Below are 22,230 nucleotides of genomic sequence, written 5' to 3' on the forward strand. Positions count from 1 at the left end.
CAAGGGATTACTTTTCAAACCCATTCTCCTCCCCAACCCTCACCAATTCAACCTCAATTGTTTGTTTCATTAAATATCTCTTTTAAAGCAAATTATATATACAGTAGTATATTTTGATGTACCATATTTAAGGCTAGAGGCCAAGACTTATTTTTCAACTTGTACCCATATGGAAAAGTAAAATTTGGATCATCCCAAGTAAATGGAAGTAAACCAACCCACTTGCCTCCTCACACCTTTTATCACAAAGTATTTATTGAACAAAAATAATAGTAAAATTGATACATATATGAAAGTGAATGAAGATATGCACTCATAGAAAAGGTGTGTACAAAGAGACCAACGTTTAGGTTATAATTCTATAAAACCTTAGCCATAGCAGTTTAACACTGATCAAGTAGACAGTAGAAAGGGAAAAAAAAAGTTATTTAGTATGTTCTTTGAAATCTATTCTCTAAAGTAATTGTTAAAACACACACATACAGAATGAGGCAGAGCTATAAAGGTTACATTTCAATACCTCCAATTCTCTATTTGTGTCAGAGTTTTCTGATCCATAAAAATCGTGGTGTTTTTCCATTTCTAATAAACAGAGCTAGAATCCATGTTAATCATAGTCTTTCAAGGAAGGAAATACAGGAATTGGGCTTATATTCATTTGGGTATTTCCAGTCAGCATATACACTTAAAGATATTTTTGAAGTTTTTGTACATTGATTAACGTTCTCTGCTAAGAATCTTAATTCTGGGATGTGTTCTTCGCTTATCGGACTTTTTTTTTTTTTTAATGTTCTTTTCTATCTTTATCAGCTTTTTTTCTACCTCACATATAGCTTGGGGCCAGTAGTTAGTTACAGCGAGGCATGGGAAAGCAGGACTGGACTGAGCACCAATCACTGTTCTACCTTTCATGAGCTGTTTGGCCTTAGGCAGCTCCCAGTTGCTTCTGTAATAGGCGTATCTGGAAACCCTGGTGAGCAGCATTCTCAGAGGCCCCCTCCACCTCTAACATTTCGTGTTGGGTACATCTCTGTTCCCCAGACCAGCTCTTTTAGTACAGAATTATCCTCAGCCTATGAGGGAGTGACAGTAGTATCGGTGGGTTTTGGAATTTATGTCCAGAGGTGTATATTGGAGATGTACGGAGATGCTTAGTTCCAATAAAAAAATCTCAAGATTTTAAGGTTTTTTTTGAAAATTCCAAAAATGTTTTTATAAGCTTTATCTCTAGTATGCTTTTTCATAATCCTTGCCATTTAACACCTACTTTGGAGTCAGTTATTTAGCCACAGTTCAAATTGATTACTTCTAGTTCAGGACGATAATCTGATCTTGAATTGAAAGCACAGGGCACTTTCCAGTTCTCTTCACATTAGAATTTTCCTACTTCATGTACAGAACAGTGCCTTAGAGTTTCTGTTATCACTGTTCTAAACTGTGCTACACAAGACAGTTTACTGCTGAGTGCTCCAAATTATTACTAATTCAGTTCCACAATGATGAGGTTCCTAAAGAATTTTATATTTCTTGTATCCAGTTTCCTTCATTCTCCCTAGAAACTTAGTAATACATGAAGCAATGTATCCTACCTCTCAGTTTCCACAAGCAAGGCTATGCCTGTACACATGAAGATACTTGATGTTACAAAATTGTTGTCTGTGCGCCTCTTCCAAAGCATAGGATTTTTAAATGTTAATTATAGTTGGAGCGGTTTAGAGAAACCCTAACTCCATAATGATACTAGAAATGTATCAAGGGTGTGATTCTCCAGGAAAACTGGGAGAACCACAGCTAATTTTTTGAAATAAGAACATGCTTACATAGGATTTAGTTCAAGGGCATGGGTAGAGTGAACTTGATGTAGATTTCCATCCCAGGTTTTTGCCTTTGGGGAGTCTAGATGATTGTAAACAGCTAGGTGGCTAGCCTTTCAAAGTTCATTTTTTAAAAAATGCACTTTAGAACATTTTCTTTTATGAATGTTTATTTCCTAAATATGGCTTAGTTTCTTTTATAAAAACATTAACTTGGACATTTACTGAATTTCAGTTCAAAAGAGGTTCTAAGGCAATTCTTATACAATTGAAAGCAAAAAGGAAAAATATGAATATGCTTTCATGTTGCCTACTTGTGGAAAATAATGAAATTCTACTAGAGAGCTGTTTGATACTAATTTGTCTTTCAAACATTTTCTCTTAATACTAAAAAGTATAGAAATCATTTACATAAAACTATAAATGCAAAGGAAGGCACAGCTGGTTATAGTGTCTATAAGCATAGTTCAGCATACGCGGAATTAAAGAGGAAAAAAAGCTTCACATCCTTATTAGTTATACTGAAAACCATTAAGAAAAGTTCTTCACTGTCAACAGTGTTCAACACTTATGAGCTAAGAGGATATAAAAACAAAAACATTAAAATTCACTTAATGCCAAACAGATCTTCATATATACTTGAATATAAAAAGGTTTTAAAAATGCTAACATAAATCTAAACCATCCATGTTATGAAAAGTGCAAACCAAATTAACAGAGGGTTTCACAAGGTCCTTCTCATGACACAGGTAAACTAGCCCATGGGGACAGATTTGTCTCATCAGTTAATAGTCTTTAATTGTGGCCAGATGTCATCAGGATTTCTGAGAGTTCGAAGAGAGCAGTACTGGAGAAGCGGCTCTATCCAGACTGGGGATTGGCACCGGCATGTGGCCGTTAAGCAGTGTTGGAAACTGTAAGGAACAAAAGATTTTTAATATAAATTACTGCAAACCCATTGGGATAAACCGGAGTTCTTTACATTCCTACACAGACCGTGGTGGATTGCCCCTGGGACTGTTCTACAGAGTGAGATCACGATTACCCAGAACTAAGAACTAAGGCCTAGAAAATCTCCCTATTTTATATGCCTAGGTCACTAGAAAAAAATGTATACTTTATATGTTGCTAAAGCATGTTCTAATACTCGTTTTAAGAGGCTCCAAACTACTCAGAATGCTAATTTGCTTTAAATCTTGTTTTTGAGAACCAGAGACAACAGCCTTAACTGATTCCCTTGTAAAATTTCTAATACTATTTTGAAAATGGCCATGGTTTATCCAGAGTACTATAAAGATGCTTCTCAGTAACTATTAAAAATGTGTATTTTACCTTAAAAGATTTAGAAAGCAAGAATATATTTTGGGCCTGAGGAAATATTCTTTTCAATTACAATGACACTATCACACTTCACAGTGATAAACAAGTGACAGAAAGTAACATTAATTTGTTTTGTTGGTAACTAAGATGATATGTAGGATAAAGGCATGGGCTTTGAGAACTTTCAGGTCTGAAAGAAACACCACAGCTATCTCCCACCTGACCAGGAATATTTAAAGGCCTCCCTTTAATACATTACGATTCATGACTAGATTTTCATTGTCCAGAATGACAGGTGTCAAGATGATCTCATGGGCCATCTTCTAGTATCATTTCTATTTCGTCTAGATACGTTATTAAGTTTCAAGATGAAATATCGAACTTCAAAACCTAGCCCAAGTTAGAAGTACTGTACAATACTTATAGAATAATATATTTTTTCAATTTTCAAACTATTTCAATAACTTATGTCTAGTGCCTTTCAGTTTATCAGTAGCTGTCACTTCAGTTGATACCTAGGAGCCTGTAATGTAAGTTTGGTTATCCCCACAGCATGTGGGGATGCCCTTTAAATACTATTTCAATTTCCTTAATGGTCATTAACAAATTCAAGGTTTTGTCTCTCTTCTGACACTTTGGAACTTTAGTTGTTTGTAACATTTTATCCATTTCAGCTGGGTTATCAAGATCCATGCTCCTAACTACTATTTACATTGACTTCAGAGCAGACCCTGAAAGAGCAGGTTTTGAATTATCATTCCTTTAGCTTATTGGCAGTCTTACCTCATTTTGGTTTGTGTTTTACCATTTTACTGTTGTTTCCAAAAGAATCAGGTTTTGGTTTTGTTACTCTTCCTGGTTAAAATATGTATTATTGGTTTCTGCCCTCTGCCCTTTATTTCTGTAGTTTACTTCCGTAGTTTTTCTTGCTTGGCTTTTCTGGCATGCGCCATCTTTATTGACTCCCGACCTCCACTCCCTTTTCTGACGTTGCAGCCTTCCTCGCAGCCTGCCTTTCTCCCGTACTGGATTCAACAGTCATTTCCTGCTGTCAGTTGGGTGTCCCCATCAATGCATCTTCCCCAAAAGCCAGCAAGTCTGTGCTCGCCCTTAAGTCAGTGAGAGTGGTGACAGGAGCATGACCCCAAACTCGAATCCAGGTTTCGCTAGTTACTAGCGTGTGGTCTTGGGTAAACTGAGCAAAATCTCTGGGCCTTAGTTTCCTTCAGTTTTCAGAAAGAATTACTGGGAGTACACGTGACTCTTGAACAACACAGGTTTGCAGATTTGTTCAACAAACAGCATAGAACTATAAAGGTCTTTGCCTTATGGTTTTCTTTTCCCTGGCTAACTTTTTATAAGAATACATACAGCATATAATATACAGAACATGCGAAGTATGTGTCAGCTGTTATCAGAAAGGTTTCAGGCTATTAGTAATTAAGTTTTTGAAGAGTCAGAAGTTATACAAGGATTTTTGACTGCAAGGGTGAGCACCCCAGCCCCCATAGTGTTCAAGGGTCAACTGTATTAAATGAGAAGCCACGAAAAGTGCTTCAAACAATGGCTAGCATATAGTAGCCCTCAAAAAATGTGAGCTTCTTACACGAAGCATTTCCTGTCTTTTAATCACATAAGTAGTCTTTGTCTCTCCCTAATTTTCACTACCTCTTCCTCCTCAAACCCAACTAAAAGTCTTCCTCTCAATTTTACCTCTGGAATGTCTTCTAAATATATTCCCATTTCTACTACTTTAAAAGGTATTTTCCCTCATTTGGAGTAATAAATTTCTCTCATCTCTTCCTGTCCCTTACACTTTCTCTTCAATCTTTTCTCCACATCTTTCTAAAATAGAAATTATAGGAATGCGTAGGTGGTTCAGTCATTTAAAAAGTGTCTGACTTCAGCTCAGGTCATGATCTCATGGTTCATGAGTTCAAGACCCACATCAGGCTCCATGCTGACAGTGTGGAGCCTGCTTGGGATTCTTCCTCTACTCCACTCATGCTCACTGTCTCAGGTAAACTATAAAAAATATTGAAAATAGACATTTTACTACACTATCTCCAGCTAAGAAAGCCTCCCATGGTTGCTTAAGAGATTATGGTGGAAAATTCTGAGCACCCTGTCTGTGAACAGACTGTAGTTGCACAGCCAAATCATTCAGATAATCTAAAAGGTGCTTTTCTCTCTGCCACAATCCTGTCCTTTCTACCCAGCTCAGGTGCCACCTGCTAGAAAACAGTTGGGTTCCCACAACATTTTGTTTATAAATCTATTATTCCCATATTGTGTATCTTCTACAATCCCTGATAACAGAGCACTGGAAATCTTTTCTGGGTTAGATTTGTTGAATTGCAAATTACAGAAAACCTTCTTAATTGAAAAACTTAATTAGCACTGCCTTGTTTTGAGATATTCTCTGTACCTGTTCCATATTTGATCAAAATCTGTTTCAAAGTGGAACAGACATCCTATAGATAAGTTCAAACTGCCAAACTGTTCTGACCAGAATCACTTTACTTTTAAATATACCTCGTCCAGAAAGGCACTATCTTCTCTCCCTTCAATTCCCCAGTATCTGCTATAAATTGCCACAAAAATTATATCAGTGGACCTTTTGTGCAAAAACTCCTCCTCTCTGTCAACTGCTACCCTAAGGTTTCTGGTCTCCTTTTCTAAGCCTCACAATAGGAGACTTGCAAGCATCATTTAAAACTTACTGTAGCCGAAGTGTTATTTCTTTTATTCCTCCAACACATTTACAGTATATGTGAAAGGTTATTTTTAAAGAAAATTATTTTAAAAGGAGTACTACTGATAATCTTAATTTTTAATATTCTTACCACATTTTATTTACTGTTTTAAAAATTGTTAGTTCCAACTTCTATCACAACTGCTTTTATCATAGGAAGAGTGATGATATTTTAAAAGGTACAAAGTTGTTTTTCCTTAGTCTTATGGACCCCAATGACAGGGCACAAGGAAGGCCCTGCCAGTCATCCAAAAATGATTAGATTCCCCATCCCGACGCCCCTATTTGTAGCGGCTTTGTTTTGAATGGCTCTGGTAGAGAGGACAGCAGATAAGAGTTTGTGAAATTAAATGCAGCAGTTTCTTCTGCAGAATTCTCATTATAAATTAGGAACCACTGGTCTGCAGTGGTTCTCAGTGGATTCCTGGGGCAGCAGCATTGCTAGGATCTCGAAAAGATGTTGTTTTCAGTCCCAATCCCAGATCTTCTGAATCAGAAACTCTGGGGTTGGAGCCCAGCCAGCTTTTGACCCACCATTTAAGCTGATTCTGTTGCACACTAACGTTGAGAGCCACTGGTTTACATTCATGACCAAAGAGAAAAGGCGACGTATATCCAGCACGCAGAGCTCCTACTACCCTGATGTGTTGAGACACTACGGACACGGGCAGTTGTCACTGTTAGGCGTGATGGGCTCGAAAAGGTTTAGATTCTAAGGCAAGGGATCCCAAAGAACTCCCAACCAACAGCTTTCCATGAATTCCTTAGATCATGAAGTCCTGTGCCAGTCAGGTGGCAGAATTCCCAGTCAGGAAGGAAGGGAGGGAGATTCCATTGTTGTTCACCAACATCTAGTGAACCCTAGGAGGCCTTGGTAGATGCTAGGACGGGAGCAGTGCCGCAGTCCCTAGGCCCACAGAGCTCCCCGCACACATGCTCCAAACCACTTGTGCCCTAATCAGGAACCCTACTGCTAGGAGACGGCCACTCCAACCTGAATACCAGGAAGTAAGGTCTTTTAACTCTCCACCAAAAGATTACTAATCTGAAACTTTGCTAGTACTTCCCTTGCTCACTGTTCCTAATTTTTATTTCTCTGCCTGAGTTCAGATGGATAAGTATAAACATGTTGGCCGCATATGACCATAGCTCAATTTCTTGTGATGAGAAGATGGGCCCGAAGAGAAACCTGATCACTCTAGGGATATACAGTCACATCATGACAACTCTACCTCAGCTTCCCAGGAAACCAGAGAAGCAAGATAGCAATCAAAACCTCTTTAGCTCCACCCTTCTTCCAAGACCCTAAATCCCAGCGCGGGTACAGCTCCGGAGGAGGTAAATGTTAACGTTGCCAAGCAAAATGACCAACTCAGAAAAGCATGGAGATCTGATCTTTTTAACACTTAACATTCTTAGACCATTCTTAATTTATTCTTTTTAAAATAATCTGTAGTTTGAACATGGGGCTCGATCTCACAATTGTGAGTTTGAGCCCCAAGAGCCACATACTCTACAGACTGAGCCAGCGAGGTGTCCCAGTTTCTTGGTGAGTTCTTAGGCATCCACTCATTTAGTCAGCGATAATTACTAAGCATCATCATTTGTGTGCCCAGCAATGTGCCCGACACTGAGGGCACACCACAGTAAACAAGAAACACAGTGCGTTTCCAGCCTCCTGAAGGCCCAGCCTAGTGGAGGTTGCCTGGTGAATAGGCAGTGATAAATAGAGTGGCCAGTGCTGGGTGCAAGGGGAGAAAAGAACTACAACTGCCTTGGGTAAGCCACACTGGGAGGCAGGCACAGGAGTCAGGGTGGGTGGCTGACAGGCTGGAGAGAGCGAGTTCTTACTTCCCCCAGCTCCGATTCACTCCTGCCCCTAGGACTCTTTCTATTCTCTTAGTAATAACATCTTGGTCTGTGAGAAACAGTCTGAGTCTCTCAAAGAGGAAATCCGGATTACCACAGGATAGCAGGCCTGCTGCCGCATAATTCTAGTGTATGAATGAGTAACAAATGTGCCCACCTAGCAACAGGAGTTGTGCAGGATAAAGCAGCTAAGACTTCGTTTTTAACCAAATGCCTTGGATGTCCCTTTCTTACGGAACAGGGAGAAATTAATGACGATCTACAGAATTCTACAGATAACTTTTCTATTACAGTATGGAGACATTCTTCATGATCTTTGTTTTTCAATTTATTTCAAGTAATGTTAATAGGTTGATTAATTTTTTAAAGTTTGAGATTTTATAAAATAGTTTTAAAGGTGTTCCTTTTCCTTAATAAATTTCCAGTGTCATAGTCAGTGAAGATATCCAAATACTTAATGAATTAATTGTTCCACCTGTAGATATCTGACATAAATATGCCATTTCTGCCTCAATGAAAATGTCTGCCTTTGAAGGCTGGCTTTTATAGCCCCATCAACTCCCTCGGGAAACTGAACATTTTAACCAAATGGAGGGTAGAATTCTGTAACCTCTGCAGGATTTACTGGGGAAACACATCCTTTAGAAGTTCAATGTGTAAAAGTTCATTTCTAAATGCTCACCTGGAACAGCGTGTTTGGCCCTTGCAACCGGGCAGGACTCAGAGGAGCAACTGGACTAAGGCTGCTCCAGAAATGGATGCTGGATAGCAGTGGACTCGGGGTCAGAAGCAATCCATTTGGTGTCTGGGGAAAAAAGCACACAGATTTTGATGAAGGCATCACCTGACTCTGGCCGTGATCAGCACTGAGGCTAGATACACCAGCCTTGAACCAAGAAATAAGCCTCACCATGTTCAGAAAATCTGAAAACCATGTTATTTCTGCAAGGCTGTGCAGTTTACTTTTCTTCAATGCTAATTGTATTAGCAATTTTATAAAGGAGAAAAGTAGGGACAAGTTACCTTCCCTAAGCCATTCCAGCTGTAAAACTCAAGTTTATAGCGACTTTTGTCCAGGTGGTTTCTTCAATTGGCCTCCCTTCCTTCTCCCAGTAAACAAGATTTAGTGTACAGTATGGCATTCCACGAAGGGGCTATATCATTATCTTTATTTTCTTACACTAGACATCTATTACTTGGGTTGCACACACACACACTTTTTAAAGGGCCGCTCAAGCTTCACTTTCCCAGATATCAGCAGCCCTTTAAGATTTTAGGAACTGCTATTAAAATACCCTGTAGCAGCTTCTTCAGAAGTTCTGAACTAGCTTCTCCAGATTCCACTCCGGATGTGGGGCTGATGAGAATTCATCTCCCTGGCAATGGTTTGGAGGAGGGAAAAATTCTTTCTTGTTAGATTGGGTATAAAGCCAAAACTCTGGGTTTCCCGGGAGAGCTCGAGGACTGCATCTGCTTGCACGCACGCCGCAGGAGTCCTGGCCTGCAAGCCAGCCAGAGGGCAGGCGAAACCGCTCTCCCGGCTGCTAAGTCTGCATGGCTTTTCTTCTCAGCTGAGACCAAATCCTGGCCCGGCGTGGTTTTGCACCTTTGGTGACTAGAAGCAGCCGCTCAGCGGTTTTGTGATGTCAATAAGGTGCTTTGTGTACTGAGAGCCACAGCAAAGGCACCAGTGTTGCAGATTGCATCATGTTGGATACTGAAGTGTTATTTTTTCCTAGAATTGGCTTCAGCAGCTTCGTTAATTATCAGGAACAGTTGGCATAAACCTAAGTTGAAAGGTCTGCTGTGTTCAGCAGAAAGACAAACCTCTAAAGGCTCTCAAACTGTACAGCTACTGAAAAGTGAACTAATTTATACCAAGTCATTTGAATCTTCTATTCCACAGCGTTGCCTACACGTGGAATGACCAGTGAGGTTCCCAGGATAAATACATGTTCCGAGCGACTTCCCAGTTCTAATGCGAGGCAGCTTCACAAATACACCGGGCCATCTGGTCTGACAGTTAAGACTTTGAGCACGGGCTCTGCCAGGGTTCCAACCTCAGAACCACTACTTACTACCTAGGTCACCTCTGTATGCCTTGGTTTCCTCATCTGTAAAATGGGGACGAAAAAAGGCCTGCGTTACAGGATCGCTAAGGAAGAGGAAATAAGATGATCGATGTAAAGCTCTTAATGTGTGCCAGGTACACAGCAAACGCTCAATAAGTGGTCCTGAAAAGTGAAACTGATGTATACTGTGAATTTCATCTGTTCATGGGAGAAATTCTTGATGTATACACAAACATCCTTAGTGTCCTGAAACCAGGCACCTGCCAGTACCTTCGAGGCTCCTCTCAGTCACATTAGGCTCAAGCGCACAAGCTCACGTGATCGGGGAACTAATATTTGCATGTTACTCTGGAACCAAATTCCAACCACAACATGCCACAGTAACAGTGTGTTCAGGGCCTCCTCGCTTACTGACCAATGGAGCTCCCCAAGTTTGAGAGAGACGATAAGCCTCTGGTCTTCAAAACCTAGTTAGCTTTCTCTCTTCAGGGCCATAAGTATACACCCACTCCTTTGTGATCCTTTAAGCAATACAGGAAGTATAGGATTTTTATTTTAGTCTAAAATGTATACCCATGTCTGGATGAGAGATGTGTGCACACTTGTTTCCTAGGGGTACAGGATGTACTCAGAATATATAGTAGTCGTCTACTTCACATGTCTGACATATCTTATATAACGTATGCAAATACGTATTTTGAGAGGACTTCATTCGCTCCTCTTCCCTCCCGTCCCTCTTCTCCCTGAAGAGCCGGAGGCTATAAAGAAAAAGCTATTTGGTTTTTCTTTTAAGGGATGTTCCTCTTAATGCTCACCCTGGCTAATCTCCTATACAGTGAGTTTTCAGAGCCGCTTTCCACCAGCTCCTGGAGTCAGGCAAGATGGTGTGGGCTCAGCCTGAGGGCTAGAGGCTAAAGAAAGAAGCCGCAAGCAAAATGCATGCTTCCTCTTCCTTCACCAAAGAATATTTTAGCAAATGGGCCCTTCTGAATGGCAGACAGGGACTTCTTGATCCCCTCACCGGTAGGGAGAGGCCCTAGCAGCCAAGGCAAAGGGGAATGATGTTCAAGGGGAAAGACCTTCCTCTCGGTGTCTTTTGTTTTCATCTCCCCCGCTTCCCCACCAACTCGGTTCTTCTTCCACCTAAAACAGGGTCTCCTAAAAAGCCTGCACATTTGAGCTGAACCTGGTGAGCTGCCATTGCCCAGACATACCCCATTTGAGGGCTCTGGTTCAAGGCCCCCGGTCTTGAACATGCCCTCAAACCCCCTCCTCCACCCTACCCCTGCTTCCCTCTGCCCCTCAAAACACCACCCCCTCAAAGCAGGCTTTTCTGCTTTTCCCTCAATCAGGTGACCTTTCTCTTCTTCCTGAATCTGTATAATACTTTATGACCACGTTTTTCCTTAACATTTCCTGCCTCATTATGTCAATTTGTATATTCTTATTATACCTCTTTCTGTAGCCTTTAAGGCATCTTGCTCATCTTTTTTCCTCCTGTAGTACCCAGCTCAGTTAATGAGCTGAAGTGATCTGTAACTCCAGGTGCATCCCCTCACCTATCTTGTCACCTGCTGGACATGTCCACTTGGAATGTCCCACATGTTCAAACTGGAATTCCTCACCTTCTTTCCAAATCTAGTGTTTCTTATGACTCCCCATTTCTATCCACTCGAGGAATACTGAGTACATGGTATGTATCAGGCACCAAAGACACAATGATGGAACAGACCTTCAGTCCTGTCTTCAACCCAGCATCCTGGTCACGGAGATGCAAATGCCCTCCCACTGGCTACAGCCTCTGGGCACGGCCAGCGGATCCTTCTTCGAAGTGACTCTCTTATTTATCCCACCCCTCACCCCCGTTTCCATTCTTGCTGCATTCAAAACCTTATCAACTTACCAATGGCATTCAACAAATGCCACATAAACCTGTCTACCTCTCGTCTCTCTTCCAATCTATACTTCATTTTATTTTTTTAAGTTTATTTATTTTGAGACAAGAGAGTAGGGAAGGGGCAGAGACAGAATCCCAAGCAGGTTCTGTACTGTCAGCACAGAGGCCTGTGTGGGGCTCCAACTCACAAACCGTGAGATCATGACCTGAGTTGAAACCAAGCGTTGGACCCTTAACCAACTGAGCCACCCAGGTACCTCTCTTCCAATCTCTTCTGAGCACCACTACCAAATCAGTCACCCTAACATACTATCCTCCCTTGAAATTCTTTGTTTCAGGGGGAAGAGTTCCTTACCTACCATTCGAGATTGCCCCATAACCTGGTTTCATATGCTCCCTAATTTCCTCATACGAACCCTCCTTCTTTGCTTGATGTGTCCTGAGCACTACAGAATTCCAACCTACCAGTCCTTTAGCCCTTGTTCCAGAATCTTCCCTGACCACTCAGCCCTTACTTCCCTGGGCTATGCTGTTTCCGTGATTTTAAGCACCCCTTACATATTGGTGACTCCCTAACTTTACCTTCAGTCTCAAACTCCTTAGCTCCAGCTGTAAGTGGATATTCTCTCCTTTACGTCATACCATCTCCTCACACTCAAGATGGCCCGAATGAACATGTAACCTCCCTTTCCCCATGAGCTTATTCCTCTCCCATGCTCCTCATCCCCAACTTGTGGTTCTCCCCTGCCACCTTCACACCTGTGGATGGCATTGCCTAGGTCTCTCTCACATGTGTCCCATTGGCCCCATCCAACTGTCATAGCCCTAGAGCCCCCTTGTCTTTCATCTGGAATATTAAATATAATATACTAACTGGTTCCGGCCTCACCCCTCCCCAATCCACATCATCAAGATGATTTCTAAAACACAACGATGTCACTCACCCCCTTCATCTTTGCAATTTATCCGCACTCCCCACTGAACCACGGGATTGCCCCTAATTCACTAAGCTATTTAGTATCTTTATGGCTTGGTTTGAGCTGTTCCTCTTCACCTCATGTTTCAGATGACTGCTACCAATCCTTCCACACCCTGCCCAAGTGTGCCCGTGCCTTCCGGGCAGCCCTGTCAACACCCTTCCCCATCCCCAGCAAAATTAATACCTTCTTTCTTAATATTTCTTCTGTACTGATCTGGGATAGTATGCCTAGCAATTTAGGGCAAGTTATGAGCTCCTAATGATCAAGCACAATCGAATTCATGTTTGTTTCTCCAGCTCCACGGACTGCATCTTACGTGTAAATGGGTGCTCACTTCCTATATGGTGAATTGAACTGAATGATCTTTCCCCTCTTCTGTTCCCATGGTGCTTCTTTGCACTATGTATTTGACTCTTGCCGTGTGCATGCGTGTGTGTGTGTGTGTGTGTGTGTGTGTGTGCCCACGCGCACACACGTGCCTTGTCTTGGCTGGGTCCTAAGGTCACGGAAATAGGCACTGTACATACTTCTCGTATCCTTTAAGTGATCTGCAAATAATGCTTGATAATTTGTTGATAGGTTCTAATGGGAATTTGTCTCTCTCTAAAAATCCTAGCAAGCTGTTAATTTCTTATCAAAACAAGTCTAAGTTGCTCATCCAGTTTTCAGGGTCCCCTAAAATTTCACATCACCCTAAGTTCTATTGCCCCATATTCTTTGCCTGTTGGGCAACAAGCTGAAAGCTCATGAGAGCAGGAATGGTCTATCTTGTTCACTTCTGCACCTCAATCACTAGCAAACAGTAGGTGTTGAACAGTTATCTCCCAGATGAATTAACATAGAAACCGTTCATTACTGACTAAAGAGGATGTGCATGAGCCACTCAACAACGAGTATATGCAGATTATTTGATTTGGTAATCTGAGTCTTCTGGGCTCTAGAAAATAAAGGAGGAGATCAGGCTGTCCATTTAACATTTTCTTGTACCGACATATCACAAATCTCAGCCTCTCAGAATCCATGACAATGCCATTCTGAGATTAAAAACAAATCCTCAAATAAATGGAAGCTATCTCTGGAAGACTCCTGGAGTTGCCCCAATTCAAATAAAAACACTGATTTTAAAGACTTTAGAAGAAAAGTTAAATTACACACAAGTTTGTTTAGCACTGAATATGCTGATCCTCATGAAAGGATCCCATGAGAGTTCACAACAGAATTCCATGACAATCTAAATAAAGCAGGGGTAGTCAATGGCAGGAGGGGGAAAGGGGTTAAGAGCAGAACTGGGGAGGAGGCAGTGGAACCTGGAAGGCAGAGGAGGGAGATGAGACAGGCTCCAAGGTGGAAAGAGGGAGGTCCACGCTGTCACAGTTTATCCTGGGCAGCCCCGAGCGAGGGAGGGAAGAACCTTCAGCTGGAGGGTCACGTCACGCAAAACTCTACTAGCAACATCTTCCACTGCCAAGAGCTTCTAGAAGGACAACCTGTCCCCTGTACGGTCAGTACAGAGGCGGTTTTAGGCTAAGCTGGACAAGTGCTGTGCAGAGTGGGATGAAGGGGAAAATCGTGTTTGCCTTTGTGATAATGGCAAAGGAGACACTAAGATGGGAAACCACTCTAGAGCCAGGGCACAACGCAATATATCCTCAGTGCTTGGCTTGAGACGCATCCATTGTACTCTAAATTCCCACCTTATGATCTTGGCCCAATGTTATTACCCCACCAGTAAAGTAAAGAAAGGAGGTTTTCACATTTCAGTCCTCTGCAGGCTCTCTCCACTCAATTAGAGCCCGTCAAGGCCGCTGCGAATAAAACAGCCTGGAGCATGCGTGCTCAGACTCTGATGGGGAGGTCGTGCCCGCCGCCCGCACGTATCGAGTTCAGCATCAAACATCTCACGGGAGATAACAGAGGCCTTGGCATGAACGGAGGGAAAAGCAACATGGCGGCCTCCAGTTCCGAACCATCTGCACCTTGTGAAGAGATGAGAAGCGAGGCCCTGAACAGAAGAGGCAAATGGAAGGCAGAGGGACAGACGGTGCCACGGTGCCGAGGGCACGTGGAGTCAGCAGTCCCAGCTGGCACTATTCAGGCCTCTGTGGCGCCTGGCCAGGCCCCAACAGGGTTTCACATCCCAGCTCCTCCCTCATCTCGATTTCTGTGGCTCATGCCATGAGAAATAACATCCTTGCTCTTCTACCAACAGTCTAATATGACCGCAGCGGCTGAGCTCCAACTACCTCGCTTCTTGGGACGCAGCTGGCTTCTGTATGCTCTGTCCTCAGGTCCTCAGTCCACGCGTGAGGGGTGTTTGGGTGACCATCACGTCCGTCTATATTCATAATCTTGGTTCCCAAGAGTAGTCTCAGCTGCACTGTACAGGTCCCAGCAGATGCACCACACATAGTTTGGATGCATGCAGTTTATGGCTTGGGGCAGAATGAACCTTTTTTCATGCACGTCATACCATAGATGACATTTCAGATCTGAACTTGGGTCTACACAAGGTAGATGGTTTAACAGGATCCCTGGAGGAAACTGTGGCCACGTGACTCTGCTCATGCCAAGAGTCTCTTAATCCTGCCCTTCCTCCTGCCATAGTTCTGGATGAAAGTAACTGGGAATTATTCCTGGGATAAGTAAAAAATAAATAAACGGTTCTTGGGATAAAGAAAGTAAATTATTGGGAATTTCATCTTCAGGGTATCAAGTTATTATAGCACACCTTTCATTTCTTCCAAAGCCAATGGTTAAGAAAGGTTGGTAGGAGGTTCCCACTGGTAACATCATGTTTACATACAAACGTGTCGTGCTGCACACAGCACAGCCCACGGAGGAAAGTAATTTGTGACAAAGTGCTAAGCTAGGAAGAAAAACAATGAGCTGCAGGAATGAGACATCACTGCTGCCCGTGGGAGAAAAGACGCAGGTCCCCTTCGGGAGAGGAAGCCCCCAGAGTTGACCTGGAAGCAAAGAGAAGGTTTTCACTCCTGCCCCCTGGGAGGATGGCAGGGACATGGGCTCGCCCCTCAGGATGAGGCCAGCTGCTCAGAGCGCCGGCCTTGCCGCTGACTGTCCACTGAGGGAGCACCGTGGCTCCGGGGTTGGTTTCTGAGGCAGTTCCTGGGGAGGCAATCTCTGAGAACCCAAATCCTACGCTGACTCCAACCTGCCCTGCACATCCGGAGGACTGTCAAGCCAAGACAGGTGTGGCCGTCCTGTCTGATCTCAGAGAATCTACTTGGATGAACACCTGACCTGGGCCCTGCCCTTGCTCTGCTCTCTCCGGGTCTTCCTCCCTGTGGGCCGCTGCCGGCTGCACTGGGCGCAGCACTGACGCTGCTGGAAGGTGAGGGGATTCAAGCCCTGAGACTCCACCATCCCCCAAAGGCGGCCCTTGACTCCTCGGAATCCATTCAGAGCACTACCTAGTGGCCACCCCCTGCCCCCTTGGCTCCATCCAAAGGCACTCTGAGCCTGAAACGAGACCCTGCCCTTGGCCTCTCCCCCCTTTGGAAGCCCTGATCTCATTTCTTGGACTTCCTGACACCAACTCACAATCAAGGTCCTACCCTCTCAGTGTGGCTGAGGACCATTCATCCTCCTCTGCCCAAGGCACAAGTCCTCTATTAGAGCATCTGGCTTTCCTCTGGTGTCCCCTTCCTGATTTTAGGCTCTTCTAGTAGGTTCTGTCTCCCAGGCCCGAGTTTAGCATCCTCGTGTTCACATCCACGCTCTCTCCCTGTCTCACGTCAAGGTTCCTCCTCCGCTCAGCGCAGCCATGCCAGCCTCAGTCCCACCGGGCAGAGCCACACACGCGCTGCGTCCTGTCCAAAACCCCAGGGCAAGGCCGAGCTGCGTTTCTGAGAAGGCTACAGGACTCACATCTGTTCAGAGACGGTGATACAGCCTTACAGAGAAAGCAGATACGGAAATCAGAGCTAGCCTGGGCCTCACTCAAGACCGCTCTCCGCCTTACAGTTGTCAACACAACAGAGGCCAGGGGGGTCATCCTCGGATTGTCTGCCTGGCCCACTTCTTCGGTCACGTCTCCGAGCTGCTCCAGGAACCACTGTTTCCAAGCCATTTTACTCAGCGGTTCTCGCTCACCGCGTTCACCGGCCAGTTGTGTTTGATTAGAAGATGCCTGATCGAAAGCACACATGCTCGTTCCGCCCAGGAGCTGAGCCCTCAGCTCACCCTCAGCACAACAGCAGCGCGCTCATGCTGACCAGCTCGCAGGCTTGAGCAGACACAAAGTCCTGGCGACACCATCGATTTGGGAGAAGCCATGGGGAGGAAAATGGCCAAGAGCGGCTCCCAGCTTGGCAGACTCCGCGCACTGTTATGATCAGGGACAACTGGGTGTTTTCCCGACGGGCATGCCAAGAACATTTTACTTACGAGGATGGATTCTGGAGCGACTAACAGGGTTCAATTTGCTTCTACCACCTGTTAGCTGTGACCTTGGAGGAGTCACTTTATGTCAAGTGCGCCATTTACCTCAGCTGGAAAAATGGGACCTGACATCGACTTCCTGGGCCTGCCACGAGAAAGAACCGGAGTGGCGTGCGGCAAGTAACCGGCAAACACGAAAATCCGAAGCGCTGCCACTCCTCAGGATGGTCACGCAGGGACATTTATGGCAATGAGTACGGAGGCCGGTGACGGAGTTCCCGCCTGCCTCAGAGTTCCAGGAGCGCACCTGCCGGCGGTAGCGAGCGCTCTCACCGTGCACGTTCTCCCGCTCAGTCCTCACGACAGTCCCCTTCACAGACGTGCAGACAGGCTCAGGGAGCAAGCCCCACCGGCACACCGCCACCAAGCAGCGCTGCCAGGAACTGACCCCAAAGCCAGTGTGTCTAGCCTCTGCCACCAAAGTGTGTCCAACTTTCCCGAGGAAGCAAAAACAGGGTTTAGCAGCACCTGCTCTGCTTTGCCCTGCAACTGCCAGCTGGACGGGAACAGCGTCCGCAGATCGCGTTTAAAGGAAGAGGCTGGGGGCGCCTGGCCGGCTCGGCTGGTGGAGCATGTGACTCTTGATCTCAGGGTTGAGAGTTCGGGTCGTTAAATTCAAGCCCTTCACCGGGTGTAGAGATTACTTAAAAAAGACCACTACCATAAATAAATAAATAAACCCAAAACAAAACAAAACAAAACCAACACCTTAAAGGAAAAGGCTGCCTTCTCATGGGAGTTAATAACACGGAAGACTTTCTTATTCCACAAGTTTGCTTTCCTCCCCCTCTTGACGTGGACCTGGGTTTTCTCATAGTAGCAATGCTTTTATGGAAGAATCTCTTTCTCACCACTCGGTGTGGCCCTTACGTTTCTTGGTAGCGAATACAGGACAATGCATGTCCACCTGATGACTGCAATGGCAGGATCAGTTCACATCTATCTTCTCAGTAACAAAATACAAACAACTACTTCGTCAAGGGCCCCAAGAAAGGACTCTGCCATAACAATTTCACAAAGCCCAAATGCCTTCTGAAACATCACTTGGCCCGCTTAACTTTCTCTAGGAAATTATTCTTTGGATCTCCTTTGATAGCCAGGGCACGTGTTCCATATTATGACCACTTACAGCCACTAAAAGCCAGAAACCAACCAAGCAACGCACTGTAGTCAACACCCCAAACCTGCTGTCTTGTGGACGCCTTGGTCTGGGGAGGGAAAAGTAATTTCCCTTCACGTTTACACCGTGACTTTGGTCTACGGGCCCTAAGATGACCTTTTGAAGGGCAGAAGGAAGTTGCTTTGGTGGTTGCTTCCTTCCTGCTATGCCACTGAGCCTGCGTGCAGCCCAGACCACAGGGACGCTCTTACCTGTGCGGTGAAGAAGGCTGGGGTGAGGGATCCCGAGGGGAGAGCTGGGCTGTTGAGGGCGATGGAGCCGATGTCGGTGCCAGAGAGCACCAGCGGGGGTGCAGAGATTTCCAAGCCTTTGGGTTTTTTGGCCTTTGGGGGGAGAGATGGAGACCTGGTCTTGGAGCCCGATGACAGGTTCAAGGGCTCTAGGGAATCGGAGTCATGGCAGGCGGCCTCCAGGAAGAGGCTTCTGTGTTCAGAAGGGAGGGGCGAGCTGGGGGACAGGGACGGGGACCGAGACGAGGAGGGTGAGGCGGACGAAATGCTGGCGGCATTTGGCAACATTAAGGAGGAGACCTTGGCTGAGGCGGACGAGGCCAGGAAGGCCTCGGATGTGGAGGGCAGGGGCACCACCGGCCTGCTGCTGTGCTTGTCGGTTTTATTGGTCACAAACCTGATGACAGTCCTGACTTCTTCCACCGGAGGGCTGTCTTCCGGCTGCTCCTCCAGCTTCTCCGTCTTGATTGCCTTGAAGGATTCTGGCGGGTTCTGCAGGGAATTAATGGTGAAGGACGAGTACAGGCCTGAGTGGATGTATTCGTTGCGGCTTGCGCTTTTGAGGGCCGACAAGCCGTGCCTGTGCGCCTCGCGGCCCTCGGGAGGCGCCTTGCAGTCGCTGTCCTGCAGCAAGAGGCTCTCCCGGCTGATCTCCACTGCGTGCGGGTCCATTTTCAGTATCTCCGGGAAAGACACAAACTTGTACACAAACTTCTGCCCAATCACCTTTTTGATGATGTTCTGTGGATACAAAGAGGAGACATTGAGATCAGTGCACCAGAGATACGCAGGAAGACGTTCGTTGTCATGGGAAATTCTGCCAGCAGAAGCACTAGAATATTCCTCCTGATTCACACATCGTGGCTAAGGTGTAGGGGAAAGGATTCAAGGTGCAGGCAGCAGAATTGGATTTGCGATTTCCTTCCTGTTCTGATTACAAATGGTGTGACCTCTAGCAAACTGACTGTCGTTTGTAGTCTCCTCATCTGTGAAGGGAGGGTTATTACACCTAATGTCATAAGTCACCATTGACTAAGCACTTACTGTGTGGCCGCCAGTGTCCACGCATTGTCTCGTATAATCTGTACAGCGATCCTAAAAGGAAGTTATGATTAACTAAAAACTAAATTATTAAACTCTCATTTTAAGACTTCAGGAAATAAGCTGGCAGTGCTTAAAGAACCCACATAAGCCACACGGCAGGTAAGTGGTAGGAGCCGCATTCCCTCAACCATGAGGCAGTCTTGTCTTACCCACCTCTGGGCAGTAATTCACTCGCGAGAATTCAATGAAAGAATAATGGGAACACATTCTGTAAGCTGGAAAGCATTACAGAGTTGTAAGTTACTATCACCAAACACCACAATGTTTTCTTAGATCATGTAGCCATTTTTTCCTTTTTAATTTTCTGCCAAGAAAGCCACTGGAAGAAAAACAATTATCTACGTTGATATTTACATCACTCCCACAGTATTTCCAGTTGCTAGTATCTGCTTCTGTTCTTCAGGTTATAGCTCCAGCCCTCACACATTAGGATGTAAATGAAAACCAATAATCCCTGCAAAAGTTTTCACATCCTTTTGGAAGAAGGGACCTCATATGAAAGGCTTTATGCCATCCTTGAGGTTTATTAAATTGCAACATCAGCAAATATCTATCAAATGTTTGTGGGGTGCAAGGTGCTCCAAGGAGACAAAGTCCATCTTCCCTAAGCACAAAGAGCTGGCAGCGCCATCCTGTGGGGAAAAGATTCAGAATGGTTCTTTACAAAGTGTTCCTCCTAAAAGTTAGGTATGAGTGAGGGTAAAAAAAAAAATTGGGGGGAGAAGTACTCTAGAAGTAGTAGCTCCTAGTGAGCACCTACTGTGTACTGGGTGTTGCACACAAGCTCTTAATCTGCTTTCATACTCACCCTCATGGAGGGTGGAAGGTGCCATGATACAAGCTCAGAGATGGGCACTAATCTGCCCAAGAACCACCAACATCTACTCGTTCCTAAGCCTAAGCATTTTCACATTTCCACAAAAATGTGGGTGGAGAGAACCCCTTAGTAAAGGTAAAATTTTCATTTTTTAAAAAGTTTTATTTATTCATTTTGAGAGAGAGAGAGAGAGAGAGAGAGAGAGAGGAAAGAGAGCATGAGCAGGGGAGGGACAGAGAAAGAGGAAGAAAGAGTCCCAAGCAGGCACCACGCTCAGCATGGCAATGTGGGGCTCTATCACGAACCTTGAGATCATGACCTGAGCCAAAATCAAGAGGTGGATGCTCAACTGACTGAGGCCCCCCTCCCCCACGCTCCTAGAGGTGAAATTTTCAAAATGGAGCCGTAACTGACATGCAGTTTTGTGTTAGTTTCAGAGGTCCCATGCACTGACTCGATATTTGCATATATTGTTAAAGGACCACCACCACAAGTCTAGTTAACATCACCACAAGCGTTTACAAAAATTTTTTTTCCGGGGCACTTGGGTGGCTAAGTCAATTAAGTGTCTGACTTCAGCTCAAGGTCATGATCTCATGGTATTGGGCTCTGTGCTGACAGCTTGGAGCCTGGACCCTGCTTCGGATTCTGTGTCTCCCACCCTCTCTCTCTCTGCCTCTCTCCCTACTCATGCTCTCTTTCTCTCAAAAATAAACATTAAGAAAAATTAAAATTTTTTTTCCTTGTGATGAGGACTTTTAGGACCTACTGTCTTGGCAACTTCCAAATATACCATAGAGACAAAATTTAATTAAATGCTGATGTTCCTTTTGCGATCATAGGGGTTTGTAAATATATTATGCTCTTACTTTTCCTCTTGTTATGTCACAGCATACGGATTTGCAGTTTTCCTCCTTAAACAGATCACCAAATCCCTGAAGTGAATTTGCCTAGCAGTCAGGAGGGGAGGGCGCATTTACTCTGCCGCTGAGACTTCTGAGCAGGAATCCCTCCAGGCAGGTATCCATGGGAGGGACCCACAACGTCCCCATTCAGCACCGGAAATCCCAGTAACGCAAATCCGGGCGAACCTTCGCTCAGCACCAACACACAGGAGACTCCCACCCCTGGGCATGTTAGATTCAAGGCTAAACGATTCTAGTGCCTGGCACCCTGGCGCTGGGGACCGCCATTTAACTCCCCCCCCCCCATGCCATTTATACCCCCATCTGATCTCATCTGCATACGCAACACTAGCAAAGCTGAAAGCCACTTTGAACCCTTCAGAGAAATTGGAAGAACTTGGAAGTCCCACAGGGGCCTGCCCGGCGGCATCTCAGGGGGCGCTCCAGCAGACGGGTGGACAAGACCCTCGGAGAGACCCGCTCCCAGAGGTCAGGGCCCGGTAACGGTGTTGCTGGTGCCACGGACTCAGAGTGAGTGGGTTCTCGGCAAAAAGAAAGCATGCTTGCCTGGTGTGTTCTGCTGCTAACGTATTTTTGGTTTTCACTAATTTTTCTCCCTCGGGGAACACTTTACTTTGTCCTCAGCCAGTGTGAACATCCCTCTGAACTGACTGAATTATTAGAGCCTAAATAATTACACAGGAGAAAAGAGAAACAATATGGTCTGAATCTTTTCTTCAGGCACATCTTGTAAACTTTTTCTTTAAAACCTTTAATTTTATCACGGGTATTCAAAACATAACGTCTGAGCAGGGATTATATTCGT

The 22,230-nt window shown here is 44.8% G+C and overlaps 1 protein-coding gene across 2 annotated transcripts in view; it reads right to left on the reverse strand.

Moving 5' to 3' along the window:
* Positions 1-235: 235 nt before the first annotated feature.
* The window catches only part of ELK3 (ETS transcription factor ELK3), a 38,451-nt gene continuing 16,456 nt past the window's right edge, over positions 236-22,230 (reverse strand). The window contains exons 2-4 of one of the 2 annotated variants that reach the window (XM_029953422.1): positions 18,540-19,319; positions 8,441-8,563; positions 236-2,728 (exon numbers count right to left, since the gene is read on the reverse strand). In XM_029953422.1, the coding sequence (XP_029809282.1) occupies positions 2,630-2,728; positions 8,441-8,563; positions 18,540-19,319 (1,002 nt within the window). In that variant the 3' untranslated portion in view covers positions 236-2,629. The remainder of the gene's footprint in view (positions 2,729-8,440; positions 8,564-18,539; positions 19,320-22,230) is intronic. The other variant, XM_029953423.1, reaches the window with a different exon arrangement.

Source organism: Suricata suricatta, chromosome 10 (genome assembly GCF_006229205.1).
Source record: "Suricata suricatta isolate VVHF042 chromosome 10, meerkat_22Aug2017_6uvM2_HiC, whole genome shotgun sequence".
In the NCBI taxonomy this organism is placed as follows: Eukaryota; Metazoa; Chordata; class Mammalia; order Carnivora; family Herpestidae; genus Suricata; species Suricata suricatta.